The 23912-nt window shown below is 47.4% G+C and overlaps 1 protein-coding gene across 1 annotated transcript in view; it reads left to right on the top strand.

The window, feature by feature from the left end:
• The first annotated feature begins 1642 nt into the window (after window positions 1–1642).
• CACNA2D3 (calcium voltage-gated channel auxiliary subunit alpha2delta 3) overlaps window positions 1643–23912 on the top strand; it is an 806837-nt gene continuing 784567 nt past the window's right edge. The window contains exons 1-2 of the mRNA XM_045529969.1: window positions 1643–1890; window positions 2551–2632. Coding sequence (XP_045385925.1) covers window positions 1769–1890; window positions 2551–2632 — 204 coding nt within the window. The 5' untranslated portion in view covers window positions 1643–1768. The remainder of the gene's footprint in view (window positions 1891–2550; window positions 2633–23912) is intronic.

Genomic DNA, 23912 nt, shown 5'->3' with positions numbered 1-23912 from the left:
CTCTTAAAAAGCACCAATAGACCCTTGGGGGCAGTCCTTATCCTTTGCAGCCAACTCAGATCAAGCCCAGCATCTGCAGGGGTAACTTTTTCCAGGGACTGCTGGGCAGCCCGACACCCCGCAGCGGAAGCTGGAAGCCTACCCCTCGCTCACGTCCCTGCAACCTGACGGTGCTGAGGCCGTGGGCGGGTGACCTGGCAGAACGCAAAGCCCCTGTGGCAAAAAGGCATGCAAATAAGGAGAACCCAGGCGGCGGCGCGCTGGGAAAGCCGGCGACGTTAGGAGCTCCCGGCTCGCCGGGTCACCGGAGTTGCACTTGGCCGGGCGAGGATGACTCAGCCTCACTCCGGTCGGTCTTTACCGCCAGCCCGCGCAAGGGCCCCACAAAGTTCCCAGTCACGCCTCAGATCTCTCACAGGGGCGAGGGGCTCTGAAAGCGGGGTTCCGGGGCCGGCGGTGGCGAGAGAGGCCGCAGGGAAGCCAGGTTCCCCGGGCGCCCAGGGGTTTCCCCGGCTGCCTTTCACCTTGCCCCTCCCTCTGCCGGCGGCCAGAAGGCGCCTCCGCCGACTCTCGGCTGCCTCCTGCGCAGCGGGGTGGGGGCCGGAGTGGGGAGCTGGTGCCCCTCCGGGCTCAGAGGAATCTTGTATCCCGAAATCTACTGTGTCCGCCGGTCAGGATCGACTCGGCGCCGCATTTGCTTCCTCGCCCAGTCTTGACATCCCGGCCACCGCCATTCGCCGCAGCCGTGCGGACCCCGAGCCTCAGCCCGCTGGAGCGCGAGCTGCTCGGAAGCCCCCGGCCCGAGCTCGGGCGCGCCAGGGCGGTTGCGCCGCGGGCGGATGCCGGGAGCCCGCGCTCGTGCGCCCGCGCCGCGGTAGCAGCGCCGCCCTCCGTGCCTTCTCCCCTGTTGGGCGCCGCGGCCGGAGGAGCGGCTGCGGGCAGTCACGCAGCAGTGCCCACGCCAGAGCCCCGGAGCCCCCGGTCCCACCTCCAGCCCGTTCTGCCCCACGTGCGACCCCGTCAGCAGCCGCGAGCCCGAGCTACTTCCTCAGACTTTTGCTTCTTCCCTCGCTTCCTTCCTTCAGGAAAATTGTGCGGCGGGGGTGGGGGTCGCACCACCTCCGGGCTCCGCAGCACCCAACCCCGCTGCCCCAGACCCGCCCGGCCCGGGGACGGACTGGGCGCTCGGTGCCCGTTCGCAGCCGCCACTGGCAAAGTGCGGAGCGCCGCGCCCGGCCCTCGGCCTCCCTCCTGCGCCCCCAACCCCCACCCTGGCTCGGGTCACGGGGGCCCGGGGCCGGCCCGGGGCCAGCACGAGAGTCGCGCCCGCGGTGGCGGACTGCGGAGTTGTAAAGAACTCAGCGGCCGCAGTGGGCCGGGCGGGGCAGGGCGCGCTCCGCCGCGGCCAAGGACACTGGAGTTTGCGAGTCCCCGCCCGCGCGGCGCCTCCCGCCCTCCCGCCGCGGCCCGCCGGACTCCCGGGGCCGCCGAGGCGGGGCCGGGCTGCCGCCGCTGCCACAGGCGCGTCTCCCTGCCTCCTCCTCCTCCCGCCTCCCTCTCCACCTCCCTCCCCTCCCTCCTCCTCTCCGCCCCCCTACCCGCTCCTTTTTCTGCTCCCCAAGTGAGCCCGGCGCGCGAGAGGCAGGCGGGGCGGCGCGGAGCGGAGCAGGCAGCCCAGCGCGCTCGCCCACCGCGCGCTCAGCGCAGCTCCCCGCGGCCGCTCTCGTCGCCGCCGCCGCCGCCGCCGGCGCGTCGGAGGGAGCCCAGCATGGCCGGGCCGGGCTCGCAGCGCCGCGCGTCCCGGGGGGCCTCGGCGCTCCTAGCCGCCGCGCTTCTCTACGCCGCGCTGGGGGACATGGTGCGCTCGGAGCAGCAGATACCGCTCTCGGTGTAAGTGCCGGGTCCTGCGCTGCGCGGGGAGGGGACTCGGCCGCCCGCGACCCCACTGTGCCCAAGTTTGGGCGCCTGCAGGTGCGGGTGGGCAGGACCTGCGGCGGGCGTCGGCCTCGCCGCTCGCACCTGCCTTTCCGGACCGGCACGGGGCGGCGAGGCTGGGGTGGGATCTTCTTCCCCCTTCCCTCAGGTTGGCGCGTGAGACCTGGAGATGCTCACCTCTGGTGACAGCACCAACTTTGGAGCCTGTTTACTGAATCCAACTTCCATGGGCCGCTTAATTACCCCCTCTTGGTTATCTTGTCTCCCCACTTCTCTTTTGGGAGGGGGATGGGTGGATTTCCTCTGACTGGTGTTTGCCAAGTAATGGTCGAGTCCTCAGGTAATAACCCAAATGAGACCCGGTTGTCTTTTTAGAGAGCCTGGGAGACTTTGCGCAGTCTGAACTCTGTGACCCTCCTCGGGCCCCCTCCCGCGCTGCGCTCTGCAGTTTGGTGCTAGCAGTTTCTGCTAAGGCGCTTTTTCTATCTTTTTTTTTTTCTTTTCTTTAATGTTATATCGCCCTGCTCCTTCAGCCACAGCCCCATGCGTGCGTGTGCGTGCGTGCTGACTGTGAAACGAGTGTTACATTTTTCCCTGTGCCCTTTCTCCCTGTAGGGTGAAGCTCTGGGCCTCGGCTTTTGGTGGGGAGATAAAATCCATTGCTGCTAAGTACTCCGGCTCCCAGCTTCTGCAAAAGGTAAGGTTTCAGTGGTGGCAGGAAACGATGATTTTTCCAGCACAGAAAATGGAGGCAGTTTTAGTTTTCCAAACAAACGTGAGCCCGGAGCAGCGTCAGTTATCAGGGGAGTCTCTGATTCCCCGGTTTCTTGGCATTGTACTGTGCAGTGACTTCTCCCTACCAACCGGTTATTTTTAGATGACACTTGCTTCTAAACACAAAGAAAAGCAGGATACTCACTCGCACTGTCCTGGCTGGGGCTCGGAAACTGAGTGTTTTTGCATGGCTCTCCTCTCAGTGTCGGTATTGCTGCTTCCGTGCGAGAGCAGATGCTCCCTCGGCCAAAAATGCTAACTTCGTCCAAGGGGCAGACTCAGTGCCTATTTTATGATGCCTTTCACCTTGCATTGGAGGCGTGGGGTTCAGTGTCAGAGAAAGACGCTGCACTATTGTTTGTCATCCCTGCAGTTGTACAATCCCATTATTCCCCAATCATCTAGACCCAGGGCTGGGATGCATTACATCATTACAGATAAGGAGAATGAATGTGGTTATCTTTCCACTCAGCTGCACTGCTGGGTAATAACCTATGAGAGTAGTCCACAAACTTAAGAAATTGGTCTGCGTTCATATAATTCTGGAGAGTAATGAGAATGGAGAATTGATTATTAGGCTTTTATCAGAAGCTGCATCAATTTTAATTCAAACAGGCAGCATTATGCTTAAAATTACATTGTGAGATATGTGGTCCTTCCTTCTCCCCTCCAAGAAATAAAGAAAAAAATGGGATGGGGAGGAGAAATTAGAGGGGTTAAAATAATTTCAAGTTAGTAAATCAGCGGGATTAATTGAAATATTCTCTTGATGATCAAAAATAAAATTGGCCTTTAGGGGATTATTCTCTGAAAATGGGTACAAACAGCTTAAATTGTTAACTTTTAAGCATTTTTAAATGTGTTTTTTGGGCCAATGTACCATATGTGTTATGCATGCTGCCTGGTAACCAAGTACGTATTTTATTTATGGCATTCCACTTCAGAGAGTAGCATTTTTGGGGACATTATATGAAACAGTTTGTCACTTGAAATCCAAATATCGTAATAAAGCGTCAGCCCACAATGGAATGACAGAAGTTATTTTGGCTTAAAAATTGCCAGTAGCCATATTCCTTGAAACCATGGAAAGATGGTTTGCTTGACTCTGTTTTTTGGGAAGGAGTTCATTGAATTATAGACAATTGATAAAAACTTGAGGCTACAGTATGCCTTTTATGGAAGATGATAATTTATATACCTGGGAACCACCTCAGAGCTTATAGGAATTGCCTCTTTCCCTAGTATTCTTTTAATCCGGATCAGTCCATATTCTGCTTTGGCATTTTGCCCATGTGTCAGATGTTTTATGTGAAGAGTTCTGGATTGTGGCATTGCCTGTGTATTTTCCTTATGTTTTTAAAGACAAGAATGTTTGTGTAACTTTAAAGAAATATTTCTCATTTGCATGTTGTAGTTGTAGCAACTCTGAAAGAATCTCTTCAGAGCCTGTGAATGTTTTTTTGGTTGTGCTTACAAACCTTTTATCTCATATTTTGTAGGAGCACATGAAATACGTTTTTTCCTTCTCTCTGAAGTTAACATACACACACACAAAACCCCATCAACCCTATTATTGGCTACTCTATAACAGCAAATTGGAAACAGCTAAAATGCTTCTCTTACCTTCTCATCAGCATCCTTTCTGATAGTGAATTCAGTAGCCTTGCTTTGCTTTTGTCATGTTTGCAGCTTGACAATTGTGTAATTATTTCCAGCTGTTTATGGCTTTGTTGTCATTTCTTGCTGCTGCCTGGCATTTTGTAATCTGATGTGAGGGGAAGGTGAGGTGTGGCTTGGCATTAGGTTCCAGGGTGGGTATCTGCCCTTGCACTTGGATTGCAATAATTTGCTGCCTCTGCTGTGGGGGTCCTGGAATATCCATGGCTTTGTGTTGTTTGACAAGGACTCTCGTGAGTGATGGGTAGGACATGTTAAACAACTTGGGGAGCATTCTTCAGATCTCTTTTGGCTATCTTGGTGTATTGCCCCACTAAATGTGGCTGTATTCTTAAAATTAGCAAAGAACATTGGCTGAGAGAGTTCAGAGTATGAACAGGAAAAGATCTGAGGTGCTCAGAGTGTAGGAGACATAGCATCATTTGGAAAAGCAGGGAGGTAATTGCCCCTCTCTTGTTTATTTTCAAGTTTCTGGCCATTTGCTTGAGAAATTACTCCTCTAAGTCAAAACTCTGTGTACCCTTCTGTCACATCACTGCGTCCTTAATAATTAAGATGCTTTCAAAATGAGTTAGAAAATTTGGTTGGAAAATGCATTAACACTGTATTAAGGGGACTCAAAGGTGACAATACTATGTTGCGTAATAGACTGTAATTGCACTTTTAAGGCATGCACGTTTAAAGTTGATTTTTAGTTAAGTAAGGTATACCGTGTACCACCATATAATTTTATGTATTTTATGTAGTTTCTCTAATTGACACTTCATGTTGTGAATCAATGTAGTATGTTCATTTTTAGAATGGGAGTTTAGTCATTTTTGCAATAAGCCATAAACTTTATAAAGTACTTATTGTGAATATAAGTTAAATAATAACTGGCCATCTATTTTAAGGTGTTTGGAGACTGGAAAAACTGCCATTTTTGTATATGTTTTTATTAGATAATATAATTTGAGGTAGCAGTATTATTAGTGACTTCATCAATGTAAACACAAACATTTAACAATGTACCCCATTGTCAGGGCTTCAGAAAGAATGTTTCATCATTTGTTTCTGTGTTTAATACTGTGGCTTTCACTACTTTAGCTTATTATGACATATTAGGTATTCCATGCCAGACTTTCCCTATTTTTTCTTCTTTTTGTCTTTGCTGAGCACAGGAATAGCAGCCTATTAGTTCCTTATATAGAAGATATTTTTGATTTTATAAAATGCAATAAGCCTTGTTTTAACGAAGTCGTCTGTTCTCAGTACAGAGTAGAAGATTGTGAGACTTGTGTGTTGGAGCTGAAATTAATCTTGAGGGGTTTGAGGTATTGTTAGAGAATGGCAGGCCCCTGGAAGGGAAGTGTGGGTGTGGTGCTGTGTGCCTTCCTAAGCAGGCAGATTCTGGAGGGGTTTCCATTCACTTTGACTTTTAATTAACTTTCTTATTTGACATATTCTGCCAGTATTCAGCTGCCTCTATCTTGCTTCATTTCCCCCAAAGAATGCGTTTTGTTTGGGTTCTTTTGGGGAGGCATAGTTTCATTACCTTTATATATTTTTTTAGGACTCAGTGAGAGAAGCATTCTAGTAGGTCTTGGAACCTAGGCTGTTAAACTCAAGGGCTCCGCACCTCTAACAATCACAATAAAAGGCATTAATCTGGCGTCATTCTCGTTTCATTGTCCTTAGGGAGAATTCGGTAGGGGAGCTTGGTTTTTCATTCCATTTAGACCTGCATTCAGGGAACTGGAGTTCATAGGAATGAAGGGTTCCAATTACATTTTCCAGAATCATGATGGTAAACACACAGAGGAAATACAGGTAATGTGTGTCTCTACCAGTAATGCTAGAAAAGAATTGACATCTACCTCGGATGCCTCATGCAGCACTTACCATGCATGCCCGTCTTAGAATGCACAACCAGGTTTTTGTGTTATCAACTATTTACTGAGAGGGCGATTTTAATACATAAAGTTGATGTCTCTTTCCACAGGACAGAGTCAGCAAAGTAAAAGGTTGGTTCTTTAAGCCATTTTTATAATTATGACTTTTCATCAATGTGGAAATCGATGGACTTTTAAATAATTAAATAGGTGTATTCACTTATCAGGAATTGGGTAGCAGTGCCGTGCTGCCTGTGGGAAGCCTGACACTCTTCAGATTGCTTTTATGGGGAGGCGCTATTTCACTCACATTTTTGTTGGATAAACAGTTACTTGGCATCCCCAATGATAAATGCTTTCAACCTGTGGTGCCGATGCTCTAATTCATGGCATCATTTCAAGTTACTGGACTTTTCCTCCGCTTTTCCTTTTGTTTTTAAAAGTCTTAAAATCTCTGAAATGATAGTTTTCAATCTTTCAGGGCAGTGTCTTGGTCTCATTATTCCAATCACCAGGATGGTAGCAGAGCCGGGGGCGTTCAGTCCGTGCATCTTATGCATATATGTAACGGCACTCACACACAGTCACTTGCTAAGTGTTTGTCTGAGCCTCTTTTGTTCATTGTTGCTTTTTCTTTCTTTCCTTCTTTTTCTCTTTCTTAACATTTCTTTTCTGCCAGATACATTTCTGCTTTGCCTTTTCTCTCATTAGGAACTGCTGCTGCCTCTGTTGCTCAGGAGATTGACAGATGCTAGCCAAAATTAAGGGAAAATGAGAACAGAGGCATGGTTTTCTGGTTGGAGGCAAACTTCAGGTTTCTGTTACAATGTGGTTATAATTTTGATTGACCAGTATGGTGATCTCATGCTGATTTTAATTAATTAATTCTAATACTAATGTGATTTTTAGGCAAACACATGAATACCAAACCACCGGATAATTATGAAGTCCATCGGGCTTGGGCAAGCATGGTTAGTGTTTCAAGTTTTTGATGAAGACATGGCCAAATATCAGGATGAATGAAAGTAAAATAAATGCAAAACCATTACCCCCCTGGCACTTGCGGCCTTTCTCTTTGAATTTTGAAGCACATATTCTCACAAGTAGAAGTTTGGAATTTTAGCCTTTTTCAGTCTCTGATTGATCTTCAGTTTGTGTTCAGTGCTCCCACTTACATTGATCGATAAATGATTTGGTGTGTTGGGCTTACTTAAAGAAGCGTATCTTTTTTTCAGGTCTGCCATTAATCCAGATTTGCCATCATAGATGCCAGCAGATGGGCTTTTTCTTTACCCAAGCACACATCCTCTGTCAGAAGTGAGCAGCATTTATTTCAGGAGTTCCCCCCACCCCGCCCCCCGCCCACATCTTTTGTAATCACAGAGCTCATCAAAACAGCCTTCTGAGTTGAGACCCGCAGCATCTTCCAGACAGAGAATTTTAGCAGACTGTGTGTTCCCTGGACCACTGTGATTTGACTTCTATGACTGAGACTGAGCAAAAAAATCAAATAGATGTTATAAAATACCAGCCTATGAATTAGCATATGAGCTTTTAATGCAATTTTTATACCAGAGATGTAATGGCCTGTGTTTCATCTCGAGTGACTGCTGCAAAGCTTTTGTGTATCATTCAATGAGAAGAAAAGTTCCTAATGTCAGGCTTCTGGCAAAACTGGTAGAATCTTTATCAGCTCTCTTTGGTCCATTAAACAAAACTTAGCTTCTCCTTCAACGGAAGAAAATGATATGAGGAAGAGGAGGGTGCCACATTTCTTGTGATTTTTTTACTGCGTATTTAGTGACCAGCATTCCCCATCTGAGGCTGTTGTTCCTATAATGTAAAGCCGGACTCCAAGACCCCTCTACAGCCCAATCCTCTGGGTTGCTACAACTCACCCTTGGCATATTAGGCATTTGTGTAGCTGATGTGTTTTAGGGGTTTTCTTTTTTTTCTTTTTCGAGATAGGAAGTGGGGGGTGGGAGGATGAAAGGGGGAGGCGGGGCCTTTAGGGGTTTTCTATGTGTGTAGCCAGCATGTCTACTTTTCAGAAGAAAGTTACTTTACAAACACAACTTTGAAAAGAGTCCAGTTCATGTCTAATAAATGGTAAACATTTCAATTTCCATTTGCTTTGAACAGCACTCCTTGGGCACTCCTTCCAAGGCTGTTTACGTAAGGCATTTCATTTATAAGGTGTATTAAATTTATATGTTGCATAGCTTCCCAGTTACCCCAAATCAAGATTATGAAAATAAACAACTCAGGAGCTGGACTATTAGTGCACATTTCAAGGCCATATTGGAAAGTAGAGCATCATCTCTTGACAAGAAATAGATGGCCGTTCCTTCACTTTGTGAGCTTCAGAGTATTTATTTTGGCACTTGTTATTGGAAAACAGTACCCTCCCAAGGTTAAAGGGGCTATTATCCATGTAAATGATCTGGACAGGCAAGGTAGGCAAGGCCATAAATGCTATGGATTCACAAAACACACCTCAAGTTATCCATTGTAGGTGAAACAACTGCCAGTCGATATTTGGGGCTTGCTTATGTTGTTACCATTATACTTATTAAGCTCGTGTGTGTGTCTACGTGTGTGCATGTGTGAGTGCCAATAAAAGTGCATGCTGCTCACAACAGAGCATGCCAGATGCTGCCTGCTGATGAGGAAGACTGTTCTCATCCTCTTGGGCTGCTAGAGAGGCTGGCTTGAGAGAGGGAACCAGGGCACTAGGACAGTCATTCAGTCTACCAGGCACAGATTTATCCAGTGTCTGGAATTTTGTAGGCAGTTGGAAATTTAGGATTTGCTGAGACCAGGACTGGCTACATAATTTATGGGGCCCAGTGCAAAATGCAGAGCCCCTCGTTAAAAATTATTAAGAATTATTAAGAATTTCAGCATGGTGACAGCAGAGCATGAAACCAAGTACGGGGCCCTGGCTAAACCTCCTGTGGGACAGGCTGGCCTCATTTTGGCTTGCTTTCTTTCCTGCTGGGTAGCTCATGCTCTCAGCCCCATTCAGTCTAGGAGGCTTCCTTTACCCACCTCTGTTCTGTCTCCAGTGAAATCATTTTCTTATTTTATGAGTAATAGGTCGAGAGCTTGGAACATTTTCAGAGGTGCACATCTTTGGAGATGCACTGTTGTTCAAGGAAGGGTCACTGGCCTACAGCAGTGGCATCTGTCTTTTTATCTTTTCTGTATGCATTTCCTGCGTGGCTCTGGGCAAATTGCTTAATCTAAAAGTAAAAACAGGTAGCATTCACTCTGTAGTTTCTGCATTCCAGGTACTGTGATAAGCACTTTACATTTGTCATCCCGTTAAGTTCTTCCAGCAACCTAACGAGACAGGGACTACCATTCATCCCATTTTACAGATTCAGAAGCTGAGGCTTGCACAACATAAGCAGCCTTCCCAAGGTGACTGAGCTCGGCTTCCAGAGTCTGCACACCTGGCCATGGTGGCTATATTCCCTCGTTTTTGTGTGATCTTTTTCGATGTCAGTTCCTATTTGAAAAAAAAGTGTGAATAACCCTGCATTTCTCTACCTCACAGTGTTTGGGAGTATTAAAGGAGATAACATCTGGGACATTCATTCAGAAACAAAGCGTGGGATAACAGCTGGGAGGACACACCCTTAGGGTCAGATGGACTTGGTTCTGAGTCCCAGATCTGCCATTTCCTGGCTGAGTCACCTTGAAGTTTAACATTTTTGAACCTGTATCCTTAAATGGGAAAGGAGACCAATACCTTCTATCTTCTAGGATGTGATGAAGTTGAAATGAGATAACCTATGCAAAGCACTTAGCACAGTGCCTAGCGCATCAAAGGCTCCTGCCAGTGAGTTGCTGTGTCATTACTGGTTGCAATATACAAAAAGAAGCTATTCAGGTAACCTTCACTGAGCATCTGTGGGGCCTGTATCCATACATATTGTATGGACTTCATGAATGAGCAAGTTCATAAACGGGTGAGTGCCAGGTGTTGGCATGTAGGGAGGTGATCCCCACCTGGCACCTGGTGGGGATACTTTCGAGCAGCAGGAGGGCCACAGTGGCTGCAGCCTCTGTAAGGATGTGTACTCTTCCCCTTGAGATCAGCTTCCTTCTCCTGAGGGTTGGGGGGAGATGCCCAGAGGAACCTGTTGCCTGAGGATTCGGGGTTGCCTTACCTCCTCCCTCCTTCACCCTACTATCTGGGCAGTGGGTCAGGATGAGGAAGTGGCTGCCTCTGCCCCATGGCTCAGAGTGAGGCCCTTTACACCAGCCCAGGAAAACCCAGCACACCCAGCCATTTGCCCTGCTGTGGGAGCACGTTCAGAAGCCAGCTACCAGTACTCCCTAATCCAAATGCCCTCTTGGACAGCATTCCAGTTGTTTATTATTATTATTATTCTTATTATTGTTGTTGTTCTTTATTTTTAGAGATGGGGTCTTGCTGTGTTGCCCAGGCTGGATTTGAATTCCTGCCTCAAGCAATCCTCCCAAGTAGATGGAACTATAGGCGCGAGCCACCACACCCGGCTTTTAGTTGTTTAGAACAATGTGTGGCGTGTGGGGATCCTTAATTCTCTGGCTACTCTCTCTTTCATATTGTCCCATTTCATTATTAACAAACAAGAGAGACTCTTCGAATTTTTGTTACTTTGATCCCATGATGAGTTCATAAAATTACGGTAGTGTATATCATGCACGTTTGATGTGATGGATCACAATGAATGACAAAAGCGTTTATTATACATCCCCAGGGAGGTAGTTTTTGTTTTTTTTTCTTTCTCAAATCCTCCTAATCTTGTCCCTTGCACAGGAAAGCTGGGAGGTTGTAGGATTAAAGTTTGCTCTTGCTGTAACATTGAACTGTAATTTGCAAAGCAAGGTGAAACTTGGAAATATAGGGCAGACATCTGGCTCTTTGTACCTGTACCATCCACAACGCCTTTTCCATTGTACTTGTTGAGGCAGAGGTGGAAAGTATTGTAAAAGAACAATAGGTGTGGAAGGCAGTAAATTCACTGGATGCAGATAATCTTCGGCCGCAAGTCATAACATACAGCTTTACTCTCAGCCTCCTACTGGTTTCCATTATTAGCAAAACATCTATTAGTGCAATATGATTGCATTATGTGCAGACAGCTCAGTGGGCATAGACTTTTGCCCCACTGACATAAATGATAGTCATTTGACTTCTGGGATGGTATTGCTAAAGTTTGAATATTCTTTCTTCTCAGCCTTGGCTGGGGCCCCTGTTGGAATGCTGCTGTCATTTGCGTTCATAATATAGAATTTGCATAGCAACTCAGACGGCACACTTCAGGCAGATCACTCTTAGGCATCCAATAAAAGGTATTTGTGTATGTATGTGTGTGTATTTTTTATACATGGGCTATTTCCCTTTGTTAATAAATACTGGTAACTAATTTAAAATCCCAGGATCTGTGGCCAACGTTGAGTATTTCAGAACATCAGGAGTCACCTGGTCGCCTTGAAATAAGATGTAATCCTCTCAGGAGAGAGCTCACAGCTCACTAATCTTTTGAAAAAAGCCAATGATACACATTTTCCAGAACAGGAATTTCAGAATTATAGAGCCATAGCTGGATTTTCTACTTGAACAGCAAGGTTTTCAGTTTTTTGCTTGAAACAAATGCCCTATGAATGATAGGGAAAATATATAGACTTAGAAAGAAATCAGAGGATTGACTTAAAAATCTACTTTTAAGAGAGGCGTCGGTCTTGGGAAGGCAGAATTTTGTAGAGTTGAGAGTCTGAATCTGAGTGAGGGCAATCTGGGTTTGAATCCGGATGCTATGGCTGACTAGTCGCATAATGCTGACAAGTCAGTTGCTGAGCCTGTGTTCTTATCTATTAAATGGACAAAATGGTACTAAGTTTTAGGGTGGAGTCAAGAGGCCCAAAGGAGAAAATGCATGCAGGATGCTTGGCAGAAAGGGGCTTATAGGAGGTGTTTAGAAAAGGTGGACTGTTGTATTGTTATTGTTATTCCCAAGGAGTTGCTACCACACACTAGGAAGCGTTGGCTGGTAGAGCAATTTGTCCACCTGGAGGGCAGTTAACATCAGGCCATCTGGAGGCCTTGTTTGGAGACCTCTACCCATGACTCAGCCCTGCAAGGGCTTCTTAGGAAGTAGTCATAATAATAATGATGCAGGTGCTTGATTTGCATTTTATGCCTTATTTATAATACATTGTTTGATTTCTCACAACCACCCCTGAGGTAAGTTCTGTTATCATCTCCATTTTAGAGATGCAGAAACTGAGGCAGAGAATGAAACTCTGCCCAAGGCTGCATGGCTCCAAGTGGTCGGCTTGGAGCTAGAGTGCCGCGAATCCCAGCTTAGGAGCCCGGGTGGGAGCGGGAGTCAGAGGAAAGGCATTCGGGTATTTCCTAGGACCAGCCTTTAGTCCCATGCCTTCGTCTGATTATGATACTGGCTCATCAGGGCGTTTGGCGTAAACTTCTTTCCTGCCCTTAATCTTTTCCCCAGTAGAATTCTTGGTCTTGTTGCTTGGTGCATTGTCATTTGCCTTCACAACACAGCATTTAAAAGGTGCAAGAGCTGGAGTGAGGGGAGGGCCGGTGAGTTCTCTCTTTAGCTTTCTATACTTCTTCCTTTTGTTATAAGAAAATTATGCTGCTTGTCTTATAGTTTCCTTTGAGGGTCAGCCCTCCCCTCATGAGCTCTGACTTCAAAGATGCCTTTCTGAAAATCTAATTGAATTTGGTGAAGTATCCTTTTGTGTGTTCCCCATTATGGTAGTGGGTGATATTGTAGTGTGTGGAAGAGCCAGCTTGGGCTCTGGGACCCTGGGACCGGATGGATCTGGCTTTGAGATCCAGCTGGACCCTTCTTAGCTTCATGTTGGGGCCTCGGATTGCTGACCTGTGAAATGGGGTCACGGCGAGGATTAGGTGTGGAGGCATGTGACAGTCTTAGCACAGAACTGGACACCCAGGAAGTGCCCAGTAAGTTTTGGCTCTTCTGTTTTTGGTATTCCCATTCTTGGACTATCTTTGCTAGATGTTTTTTTGGTGCTTATTTTTTTCTCTTGGTGAAGCCACAGTTCTGTTTTTCTTCACAATTGACAGTAGTGTGAAGCCCACAGCTCTTGGACCCACTGCGATCAATTTTGTTTTGCATGGAGTGAGCCTGGCAGCCCCTGGTAGGTCTGGGAATCTGGGGATGTGTGATATCCTGCAGACCCCTTATCTCCTTCTGTGGTGAGGGGGGAGGGGTGAGAAGGGGGCTGCTAAGCTAGACCTTAAATTCCCCCAGGGCAGGCTTTCTGATCTGGAGAGGGTCTGCCTTTGGCACTTAGTACAGAGCTGTCTGTGGGGTGGGCTTCAGGGCTTGTTTGTGTGGCAGGCAGGACAGATAAACAAAGGAAGGAATGGCAGAGCCCAGGCATTTCCTTGTCCTCTCCCGCAGGACATAAGTGATGGAAATAAGAACGCTGGCGATCACAGGCAGATCACTAGTTCCTTCATATCCCTTTCCCATTTATCCTCCAACACCCCAGCATCGGGCGTGCATGCCGCAAAAAGTGGGGGCTGCCTTTCAGCTACAGTAATCCAGCCCTGAAACCCTGCAGGCAGGTCCCTTGCCCACAACCCTTTCAGTGCCAGCAGAGACTGCCAGACAGCAGAGCTAGCTGGTCCTCACTTCCAGCCGGGTGACCCCTCCTTCCCTTGGGAGGCATCCCTGCCCCACTGGGTTAGCACCCTGGAAGCACGGCTGAATCTCCCCCAGAAGCGTCCAGTTGGGCTTAGGGGTCCCAGCGCCTCTGCAGCGCCAAGCTGAGCAGCTGCCACGGGAGCACCGCAGTGCCGGGCGGGTGCACGAGGAGCACCAAGCGAGACTGATGGGGCCGCCGCAGCCACCACCATCAACCTGGGGGAGGCAGCTCGGCAAAGGCAATTAGGAAGCTGCTGCAGCTAATTCCATAAAGCACTTGAACGCCACATTCCCAGTGATACTGGGGAGAAATGTGAATTTTAATTTCTGTTTCCTCTACCTTTACGTGGGGGTGCACTTGACCTGGCCTTCTCTGAGGCCCTGCCAGCATTAAGATGTGTGCGTGGTGTTTGCTGAGTGTGATCTCCCCTTCTCAGTGAGGGGCTTCTTTTTATTTATTTGTTTACATCACTGGGACTGGATTTCTGAGCCTGTGCATTGTAGGCTATTGGGAGCTGCGTCTCCTCTGCCCACTGCAACATACCTGCAGCGTCCACAGATCATTCCTGGGGTGACCTCACAGCTGCGCCCTGCACGGGCTGTGTCGGCACCTTCACGCAGGAGGAAATCCTTGTGAGAGGCCATGAAGCGAGTTTGGGTTATTTTCATTTGCATTTGCATCCTGCAGTACAATCGCCTGTTCTCTTCCCTAGGTCCAGCCCGAGGATGCACTGAGAGCCTGCACCAAGTGCAGCCCCCCTGAGTTGGGAGGGGGACAGGGCAGCTCCCGGGAAGTGGGAATTATATGGATTTAATGGGGGGGTGGTTTTCTCAAAAGACATTTTGCTCCAGCTTTTGCTGCCCCCGAATATCAGGACCCAGCAGAGTACTGTACTGTGCTTTAGGCTTTCGGAGGAGACTTGCATCTAGCTCCCCCCTGGGACGTGACTCCTCTGCGGAGGCCGTGACCTCTGCTCAGCAGAGCACCCGTGTGCTCCTGCAGTGAGCGGGATGTGATGCCCACTTTCCACCCGCTGTCGAGCCTGGCCTACCCGTTTGAAACGGAATGAGAGGGCTTCACGGGGGGAGGGGCAGACTGTAGGAAATAACTGTGTGTGGGGGGGCTCAGGGATGTGCCCCAGGTCTCACAGTGAATCAGGAGGGGGCCAGGCCCTGAATTCTGCAGTCCTGACTCCCAGCCCCCGGCCCTTGCTCAGGCATCAGGGTGTTGAGGCCACAGAGGGAAGGAAATGTTCCATGTGGGTTCCTTGGAGGACAGAGAGGCAGCCCCAGGCCCTATGACCTGTCTGCTCCCCATCCCATGCCTTTCAAAGCTCCTGGCTGGGCTCCACTGAAAATGTGCTCTAGTTGCCTGGGTGTGTTTGCAACCTCTCCTGTGATTAAAATGCATTTAAGCCTGAGTTTCACCTAGAGAAAGTGTTCCCTCAATGTATCTCTTTCTAACAGCCAAAATATTTTGTCCCAGTGTTTTGTCAGGGAGCATTCCCCTTTAACACTATCTATAAAAGTGAAGCCTGTAGGAGACAGAACAATTAGTCAAGTGTTTATTCAGTACTAATACCCCATCTGGAAACCTGAGGCCTCCAACCTTCCCCTTTTCTACCACAGAGGTTCAAATGATCAAATGCTTCATTTAAAGTAGAATAGTGTGGTTTGGGAAAATCTTTAGCTATCTTAACAGACTCACAAGAAGAGGTTTGCTTTTGGCCAAATGTTGGACATATTTTCTTCTTCCTTCCTTACCTCACTTCCTTCCTTCCTGCTTCAGCAAACATCCATTGAATACTCAATGAGGTGTGCAGAGCTGCGTTGGGTGCCCAAATCTGTTTGCTGTGGCAGCCACCTTTTCCGTCCTCACTCTGAGTGCTCCAGTGACAGCACACTGCTGGCATCCCCACATGCATCCAGCCGTGTCAAGCCTGTGTCTGTGCCCATGTCATTGCCCCATCTACGCTGCTGATCCTGTCGCCCTTGTCTGTCTGCTGAACCCTGATTCTACAGGATGTCAGGCTTTAGCAGGCAGAAATGTCACCTGGGGAGCTTGTTAAAATGCATTGTTTGAGAGGCCTACCCCAAGAGACTCTGACTTAGTAAGCTTGGCCCAGGGCCCAGGAATCTGCATGCTAACAGACATCTCAGATGATTCTGATTTGGTGATCCATGGACCACACTTTGAGAGATGCTGTCTACATCTCACCTGTGGGACGGCTTCTGGCTTTCCCTAAGGAGACCCAGACATTCCCTCCCTTTCCTTCTGGCTTGTGCACGTCTTCCCACTGTGGTTTGCTTGCGTATCTGTGTGCATGGGGTCTGTGTTGTCCTGGGCCAGAGGCTGAGGCTGCTCTACCCCCAAACCAGGTCAGAAACATGGGCTGGGACCAGGTCCAGCCTCCCTTAGCGTGGGTGGCGTGCATGGAACAAGTCAGACATGTTATCTTTTAGGTCGAAAGGTACCCACATGCACGTCTGATTGTTGAAGAAGCAGTTTATTTAGAAATCATTGAGCACAGTTCAAGTGGCCAATTTGTGAGATGGAGAGAAATTTATTGACCTGTCACCAATGGCTTTTCTTCTTACCAAATAGGTGGCTGAGACCTGTGGTTACTAGCCCTTTAACAGAAAATTGTTTAGTGAACATCAGTATGAAAGACACCATCTGCTTCCCATAAAAGCCTTCTCCTAATCTCCCTGGCGCAAGAATTGCTCCCTCAGGGCCCTGTTGGACACAAAACTGTTTTTTCTAAGTCACTGCATTTCAAACTTTTTTGACCGTGGCCCACAGTAAGAAATATTAATACATGTTTCATTGTGACCCATTACACACAACCTTACATGTGAAACACAAGTTTCATGAAACATGACTTAGCCTTATTCTTTGTGGTGCAGTCTGGCATTTTGTACTCTATTCTGTTGTATTCCACTCAATCCGAGTAGGCTGTGTTCTACACTATTCTGCCCTACTCCGTTACCATATTGTAGTGTATTCTGTTCTATTCTATCCATTTGAGAAGGCTGGCTCTGACCAATAAATTGATTTCACAGCCTAATAAATGTGTTTAAAAACAGTGCTCAAAATGTTACCAGGATGAATTGTAGGCTAGTTCAGTTTTGTTTTGGGAGGTGTAGCATTGATCTTTGAGTCTACAGCTGTGTTTTAATGATAATAATGATAGGCTAAGCTCTCCATGTAAATTTCATTTCCCCTTCTCGACAAGTGCATGAGATAGATGCTCTGATGGCACCACTTTCTAGAGGAGGACACCTAAGTTCAGGGAGGTGATGTGACTTACCCGACTTACCCACCGTCATGTAGCTAATAAGTGGTGGCATTGATTCTTGAACCCAGGGCTGTCTGAACGTGAAGCCTGTACTCCTAACTGTGTTTGCTTTTGCCTCTTCCCGTTGTCAGCCACTTTAGTTGGTCCCGAGTGTTACACTGGGCTCTGCTATGTGTAAGGCCCAGGTAGAGGCAATTTGGGGGCACTATGATGGGGAGCAGTGGGGAGGAAATGTGAGAGGAAGGGAGGAGAGTGGGAGAGGGAAGTCTGGGAAAGCCAGGGTGAGCAGTGGTTTTCAGAGCATCTGGTATTTTGCTTAGCACTTATAGAATTCACAAAGTGTTTTTGCATCTATGTTATATTGGCTGCCTCCTCCTTAGAACACCCACTGCATCTGATATTTGTTATTATATTTGCTGGGCAATTATTTGTTTTCACAGCTCCTTCTCTGACCAAGGGTCATCTTTCTGAGGCCAGGAACGGTGCCTTGTCCTTCATGGCATGCCAGGACACGGGCAAGGAGATGCCTCACCAGGGTTTGGTGAGTGAACAAGTGTGTGAAGAGATCCTCTAAGTTTAAGTTCATCTTCACAACTAGCCCACGACTCGTGTTCCAACCTCATGCTGCATTTGAGGAAACTGGTCCCAAGATCATGATGCTAGAGATGGAAGAGCCAGGTGGAGGGCCACCGCTTCCCAGATGCAAACGTGACCATTATGTTCATATATGTCTGATTTTTGTTTTTTGAAGATTAATTTTGTCATCTTCTACCCATTTCTCTTCTTACCACCTGGATATAGGTTTTCTGAGTTTGGTTCCCTTTTCTTTTGGTTGTTTGGGCATGATATAGCTGGACCAGAGAGTCATCGGGCTGGAGAGAGCAGGGCCCTGGCCTCAGGGTCTGGAAGTCCAGGTTCTAGCTCTGGCCTGGTGCTGTTGAGCTCCGGGACCTGGGGCAGCTCACTGCTTCTCCCTGGGCCTGCACGTGATAGAGCTCAAAGTGCTGAGTGTCAGTACAGTTCCCGAGGATGGCAAACCCAGCCTCACGTCCCAGTGTGTTCCACTGCGAGATGGGTGGTGCTTGGTTCTAGCTCCTTCTTCTTTTCATTTTGTCCCAGTGTCTGTCCATGCTATCAACATCCGTTGCCCTGCACCTGTCTGCACCAGGTGTCCGCTGGGGGAGAGGGAGGGATGGAGGAGCTACTGGCCCTACTTGAGGGTGCAGTCTGGCAGAGGCAGTGGACTCATACCAGCACAAACCCTGCACACAACAAGGAGGACTTAGCTGAATGGCCAGGAGTAGTCTGAAGTTGCACTGATATCAGAGGAGGCAGAAATGACACACTGTGTTGGTAAATTCTTCTCTACGTTTTTGCTGACATTATCTCCCAGGACTCCTCGCACCACAGGCTTGTTCTGAGAGTCGTGTACAGGAATGGAGTCATCTTTGAATGTAAAAGGCAAAAATAAAAGGGACGAAAATATTTGACATATGATGAAGTTCTGTGACATTTTAGACAGTGAGTAAATTGGTATTTATATAACCTGGTTATATTCACTTCTGATACACCCTCCCTTGAATGTTGACTTAATAACACGCCTGACTAAATGACGTTAATTGCTTTAAACTGCCAAATTAAAAAGCCAGCCTTCATTCAACAAGTGTGTTGTGTTCACAGCCCAGGCTGGAGCTGGAGAGCTGAGGTCTCTCGGGGAGGGAAGGCTGAGACGTACCTGAGTGGCTCAGGAGAGGGACGCGCACCCCGGGGGCACTGGCTGTGCGGACTGGACGCCAGCAGTGCAGCTGACGGTGCGGTTCCTGGGGCTGGAGCTGGCTGTGGGTGCGACCCCTGCCTCCACCAGCGTGTGCTGTAGGCCCTTGAGCAGTTGCTTAGCCTCTGTTTCCCGTTGTCCCCTTCTCTAAATGGTCCCTGTCTCATTGGACTGAAGTGAGGATTGAATTAGACCACGAATATAAAATTTATCTCTGCCTGGCAGTGATAGGAATCCAATGAATGGCAGCAACCATTGTTGTAATTCTCACCAGCTTTGGGTTATACACTCACCCCCTGAGGGCAGTGGTGTTTCTTCATCCCGACAGTGTCAGCTCCCTAGAGCAAGACCTTTCTTGGGCTGGTTCATTGTTCTATTTTTGGCTCCTGTAATAGTGTCTGTCAGAAAATATTTGGGGAATAAATGATTGAGTGAGGGTGGACAGTGAATGAGCTTTACCAGGTAAGGAAACTGAGGCTCAGCGAGGTCGGTGAGATTATAAGGGGCAGAACAGAGGTCTGCCCTGTCCTCAGCCAAGACCCTCAGCTAGTGGGGGCTCATCAGCACCTCTCCACAGTGTCGCCTAATTTCCCAAGAGCAACACCGTCTGTCCCCTGTCATCTGCAGGTGGAGAGTGTGTGTGTGTGTGTGTGTGTGTGTGTGTGTGTGTGAGTATGCCCACATGTGTGCCGAGAAGATGTATCATGTTAAATGGGGCCTCATGGTTGTTTAGAAACTAATTAGTTGGCCAGTTCTCATTCTTGGGTGAAGTGATGTACTGGAAGCCCTTCTCTCTTTTGGGAAAAAGCTCCCTAAAAGTGCTTATGTTCAGAATTAACACACACAGTCCCTCTAGGAAGTTGAAGCAACCCATGCCCAAGGCCCCATATGAGGTGCTTTTTCAGGGACTTGGTAAGGGAAAGCCTTTCCTGTATCGTCTTTCTCTTGTTTACAGCAGTGGTGACTTACACCTCCCAGCCCACCCGTCAAAGCCTCTCATTCTCCCAAGGCAACCTGAAGCTCCACTTTTCATCCTCTTTCTCAGACCCCGTTTTGTGGGCAAGACTGCTGGGTTCTGAGAGGAAGAGAAGCTGAAGTGAGAAGAGGAGCACTTCCTGTTCTCTTTTAGAAAGTCCTTGAACTCAGCCCTTGAATAGTGCAGTACAAATTCGGGAGATGATGGCTATTAATACTGTTGCTTCTGGTGTAGCAGCTTTTAGTCCAGGATGTCAGAATACATCAGTAACACATTCTTTCTCCATTTCTCCATTTCACATGTAGGGAGGAGGTAGAGAGCACCTCCAGAGAGAACGTCGCTGCCTCGGACCATGGCTGGTCCCTGGCAGGAGGATGAGAAAGTCTGAATGTGATGATTTCATTTCTTCATTCATTCATTTATTTGACAAACATTTTTGCATCTTGCTACTCTGTCCCAGGTATTGTGCTGGCTCTGGGAATAAAAGGACCAGCAAAATAAGACTGTACCCTCATGGAGATTACAATGTAATGTGAGAATCAGGCCTTTCTCAAAGAATCAGACTAATGCATGCAAGTCTCCCTGAGGGACCGCGAAGGAATACTGCTGGCACACGATGACCGGAGGATCTGCTCTGGTCTGGGGTCGGAGGAGGCTTGCAAGGGGATGAGCTTCAGCTGGGACCTGAGGGATGGTGGGAATTAATATGACAGAGAGGTGGAAGAGGGGGCCCTGACCCTTAGTGATGCTTTCTTACCCATCCTGGCCCAGCCTCACCGTCACACTCCACCTGGGCCTGGGCCTCAGCTCCTTGCCTGGGTTCTGCAAGGAGAACTTGCAGGGGTGGAAGTCCTCCTTGGACTGCAAGGAGGACTTCCTGGGATGAGTCCCAGGAACTCATCCCATGCTATCTTCTTGGCCTTGGTTATCGTGTTTCTATTGCCCCAAACTCTCGCCCTTGCCCCTATATAGCAGCTTGTTGAATTCTCAATCTTCCCAGCCTAACTCTTTAGTTCAGCAAAGAGCTTTTAACTTCCGATTGTGCCAGGGGCTCAGTGCTGGGCCCTCAGTTGCTACTGGCTTGGGGAAGCCTTTTCCAATCTCATCCTCTTTTGCCTTTTGCACCTCACTTGTCACTATATCAGTAGTTGACCTTGGTTTCTAATTATTGTTGTACTAAGGCCCTTCCCTCAGTTCCACAAGCTTCTCAAAGCCCTTTTGTCTTTCACATCTCTGTTTTCTGTGTGGCTCCCTAGGACAGAACCTGATGGTGATGATGATGACACACTACTACTTGCTGAACATTTACCACGAGCCAGACAGCATTCAAAATACTTAATACATATTAACTCATTTAATACTCACAACAACCCTATGAGCAAGCTACTCTATCATCCATTTTTAACTGTTGCAGAAACTGAGGCACGAAGTATGTTAATGAATCTTCCCAGAGTCACTTGGCCAGGCAGTGATAGAGCCAGGATTCCAGAGTAGCCCGTTTGACGCCAGTGTTTGTGTCTAACCACTGCGCTCCACTGCCTTCCTCACGTGGCCTGCACTTGTGGAGTTGTACGTGTGAAAGTGATTGTGCTAGTTAGTTAGACAGGTATAAGATGTCTTCCTCCCAGAGTGTGCACGAGTATAACAGCCCTGAGTGATAAAGGAGTCACTAGCTAACGGGGGTCCTCCAAGTGCAGTGAAAAGTAGGCTCATGACTAGATTTCCATGCTCCAGAATTGGTTCCCATTACAGAAAGTAGGCAGCATCACAAAGGGTCCAGGATCCCCTCTTCCACCTCTCTCTTACAGTAATTCCTGTTATCCCTCAGGTCTCAGTTGAAGCTCCTCCCTTTGGCAAACCTCCTGCCACCCCAGACCAGAGCAGTCCTTGGGTCACGTGCTGTCAGCACAGCAGTACATGCCTGTGTTGCTTGTGCCCGCAGCCCTGCTCAGCTCTGGCCAAATTCTTTTTTCCTAGTTGCTTTGCTTCCCAGGATTGACGAAGCTCCCAGATGAGTCCAGGTTTTCATATAGGTGACTTCTCCTCACCAGAAATGCCAAGTTCATTATTACAGGCGTGGATTCTTTGCGCGCCTGCATGGGCTTCAGAAGTGCCAGAGAAAAGAGTTTCCTTGTGTTCATGGATGACCACTTGGAGGAAATAATAAATATGATAAACTTACAGCTTTTAAAATTATAAAGTGTTATCTATTCATTATGGAGAATTTTGGAAATACAAATAAATAAAAAACAAGTAAATACAAGCTGTTATCCCATTATCCTGGCCTGATCATTGTTAATAGTTTGGTATATTTCTTCCAGTCTTTTTTCCCTTGCATGTGTAAATGTATATGTGCATATATGTATATTTACTTTGTGTAAATAAGGTCCTATTGTACCAACTATTTTATAATGGCAAGATATTTTAGAGCAGATTCAGGCAGTATAGGGACTACATATAAAATAACTTTTTTTTCCTATGATAAAGCAAATTCATCTTCTTCTTGGAAAACTTGGAAAGTACCAGATGATACAAGGAGAAAAAAAAATTCCTAATCTTAAGATGTAAGAATATCCACATTAAAAATTTTGCAGGATTTCCTTTAGGCTGCTTAAAATGGAAATCAGACTGTAGATATAAAGTTATTTTGCTATTTTCCCCCTAACTTTATCTCATGAACATATCCCTTATTGTTTGATAGTCTTCAGAATGGTTCGTTTTCTGGCTACAAAACATTTCACCCTGGGGAGGTTGTGTGGCTGTATCACCTTCCCCCAGTGCGGATCACAAAAGTTGTTGCCCGGTCCCCTCCACCCCGTGTAAACCGTGCTTTGGTGAACATCTTTATCTGTCTCTGTAGGTTCCATTCCTGTAATAGTTATGACCCTGAGAGCAAGCCTTAGAAGCGAGTCACTGTGCCAAGCAGTGTGAACATGATTAGAGCTCTCCATTCCTGCTGCCCTGTGTGTGCATGTGTATGTGTGAATGTTTCCTCCTTGTTTCTCCCGTAGCATCCAGCTCTGGGTCTGGCACAGGCTGACTTGGGGAGACCAGACAGGTTTGGACCAAGTGGCCCTTACTCTTCCTCAGATGTGTGAGACAGTGACCATGGAGCTCAAAGCCAGGCTCTGGAGCCAGGCATACCTGGGTTCAAATACTGGCTTTGCTGCTTACTAGCTGTGTGGACTTGAGCAATTAGCTCAACTTACCTGGGTTTTAGTTTGGGAAGGGAAAAATAATATCCACTTATTGGAGTTATTATGAGAATTAAGTGAAATAATATATGCCATGTGCTTAGAATTGACTACACTGTAAGGACTCAATAATGGCAAATGTTATTTTTATTATTTTTACTGTTTATTCCAACCTTCAGGCTTTAAGACTATAGGAATTTAATTCATTTTAAAAACTACTACCATTCATAGAAATAGAACTTTAATATATTCTAGAGATCAGTTGCGTGTTTGCTTTAGCTACTTCTCTGTGTGGTTTAGAGAGAGGCGTCAGGGTGTCAGGCTTCACCTTAAGTATGTGCTTATAGGATCCTCAGAAGAGTCTGAGATTTTGGATTGGCTCCTACTCTAAAAGATTGTCTTTAAAAAGATAGACCATGATCTAAGTGTTGGCGAGCGGAGAGCAAGCTGCCTCGAGCTCCCAAATATGGTCGTTTTAACAGTCAAATAAATTAAGGGTAACAGTAATAATAGGAATTAACAATGGCTAATTAAAATGAGGTAAGTTGCCAATTACATAATGATGTCTAAACCCCAGAGTAAATGGAGACATGTGCAAATGTGAACAATGTCAGGAGGCCAGGGCGTTGCATTTTGATAATGAAAGCACCCTGGATGCTAAGACGTGGATTTCTGGAGCCTGGATGCCAACCCAGAAGCTGTTTACTGCTAG

The sequence above is a fragment of the Lemur catta genome, chromosome 18, assembly GCF_020740605.2.
Source record: "Lemur catta isolate mLemCat1 chromosome 18, mLemCat1.pri, whole genome shotgun sequence".
Lineage (NCBI taxonomy): Eukaryota > Metazoa > Chordata > Mammalia > Primates > Lemuridae > Lemur > Lemur catta.
This window is presented reverse-complemented; position numbering and strand designations above follow the sequence as displayed.